The sequence below is a fragment of the Belonocnema kinseyi genome, chromosome 7, assembly GCF_010883055.1.
Source record: "Belonocnema kinseyi isolate 2016_QV_RU_SX_M_011 chromosome 7, B_treatae_v1, whole genome shotgun sequence".
Lineage (NCBI taxonomy): Eukaryota > Metazoa > Arthropoda > Insecta > Hymenoptera > Cynipidae > Belonocnema > Belonocnema kinseyi.
Genome location: NC_046663.1, coordinates 2761773 through 2763370, shown reverse-complemented (window position 1 = coordinate 2763370; position 1598 = coordinate 2761773). Strand labels below are relative to the sequence as shown.

Here is a 1598-nt window from a genome sequence, read left to right as displayed (position 1 = left end):
AATTTTAAATTTTATTTTTGCGAACGCTTTTTGTATTCTTTTAAATACTGTGAACATTAAAAAAACATGCGTTACCTAGAAATATTTTATTTAAAATTATTCCTATTTTTAATTCAAAAAATAAGCTTCAAAATTTTAAATGTTAAAAATAATTTTTGAAACTCATATTTTTTTTGTATTTGTAATCAATAAAATATATTTATAAAAAATTCTAATTGTTAAAATTCGGGAATTTTACAATTCGAATATTTTATAAATCGGTAATTTTCTGTCGGGAATTTTATTATTCGGGAATTTCCCAATTCGGTAATATTATAAACTGTCGTAAATTTTATTATTCAAGAATATTCCAATTCGGGAATTTTATAATTCTAAAATTTTATTATTCGAGAATTTTCCAATTAGGTATTTTTATTTTTCGGTAATTTTATCATTCGTGTATTTTATTATTTGGGAATTTTCCAAATCGGTATTTTTATTTTTCGGCAATTTTATTATTCGCGAATTTTCTAATTCGGGAATTTTAGTTTTCGGGATTTTTCAGTCGTCCCAATGAATTTATTTAGTTAAAAATGCATTGTTTAAAACAATATAAAATGATTGTTTTACCTAAAACTGTAATTCTTCTATTTTTGGTTAAAAAATAATTTGTTTGGATGAAATAAAACTATTTTATTGAAAATTCGCTGGTTTTTTTTATTTATTTTGTTCTTGAACATTTATTTTTGTAAAGTTTTAACTATTCAATTGATCTAAAGTGTCCCGGTTAGCCCCCTTTTACAGTCCGTTCAAACAAATCAATTAAAAAGTGATATAATTATTAAAAATGTGTAAATTCCTGATTGGAATAGATGGATAAAATATGAGGAGGACGTTGAGGAGGGTGCAGACAGATGGGGAAGGCCTCACGTGGCTTCTCTGAGTTTCCATTCTCTGCTGAACCTTCGACGATGTCTCGAGACGGGTGTGGTTTTACTGGACCTGGAGGAAAAAGATTTGCCCGGAGTGGCCTACCGAGTGGTGGAGCAAATGGTGGTGGAGGAACTGATTTTGCCGGAGGATCGACCAGTGGTGATGCGGGCTCTTCTTCTTAGACATAGGCACGTTAACGAGCACGATTCAAAAGGCTTCAGATTCAAAAGGAATTATTCGAGTTATACGAGCTTGCAGGTAATTTCATTTTTCTCTACTAGAAAACTTGTCCCAGCAAGAAGGCTCTAAGAGTGCTTCATTTTTTTTTTTTTTCAATTTCAGAAATTAAATTCTGATTATGAAAATATTCATGAAAAGACATTCGCAAAAATGTCGCTTTCAAAGTCAAATCTTGATAAAATTATTGGAATTCCAATGGCTCTTTTGTTTATTTCAATAAATAGTGCAAAGGGGGAGGGTCGGTAAGGCCGGTTTTTGGCCTAATTTATTTTTGGACCGAATACAAATCTGGCGGCCTTTGACTTTTATCGCGTCAGGTTCAAGATCATCGGAAGGTCAAATCAAGAGAAAACGGTAAAAAAATCCAAAAAATACGTTATAGGTTTTTGGAGTCGCTAATTACGAATCTGGCATCCGTTGAACTCTATCGCTTCAGGTTCAAGGTC

General features: G+C 31.2%; 1 protein-coding gene across 2 annotated transcripts in view; it reads left to right on the top strand.

The window, feature by feature from the left end:
* The window catches only part of LOC117176299 (band 3 anion transport protein), a 177653-nt gene that overhangs the window by 135567 nt on the left and 40488 nt on the right, over window positions 1-1598 (top strand). For both annotated transcript variants that reach the window (XM_033366496.1, XM_033366497.1), the window contains one exon: window positions 852-1170. In XM_033366496.1, the coding sequence (XP_033222387.1) occupies window positions 852-1170 (319 nt within the window). The remainder of the gene's footprint in view (window positions 1-851; window positions 1171-1598) is intronic.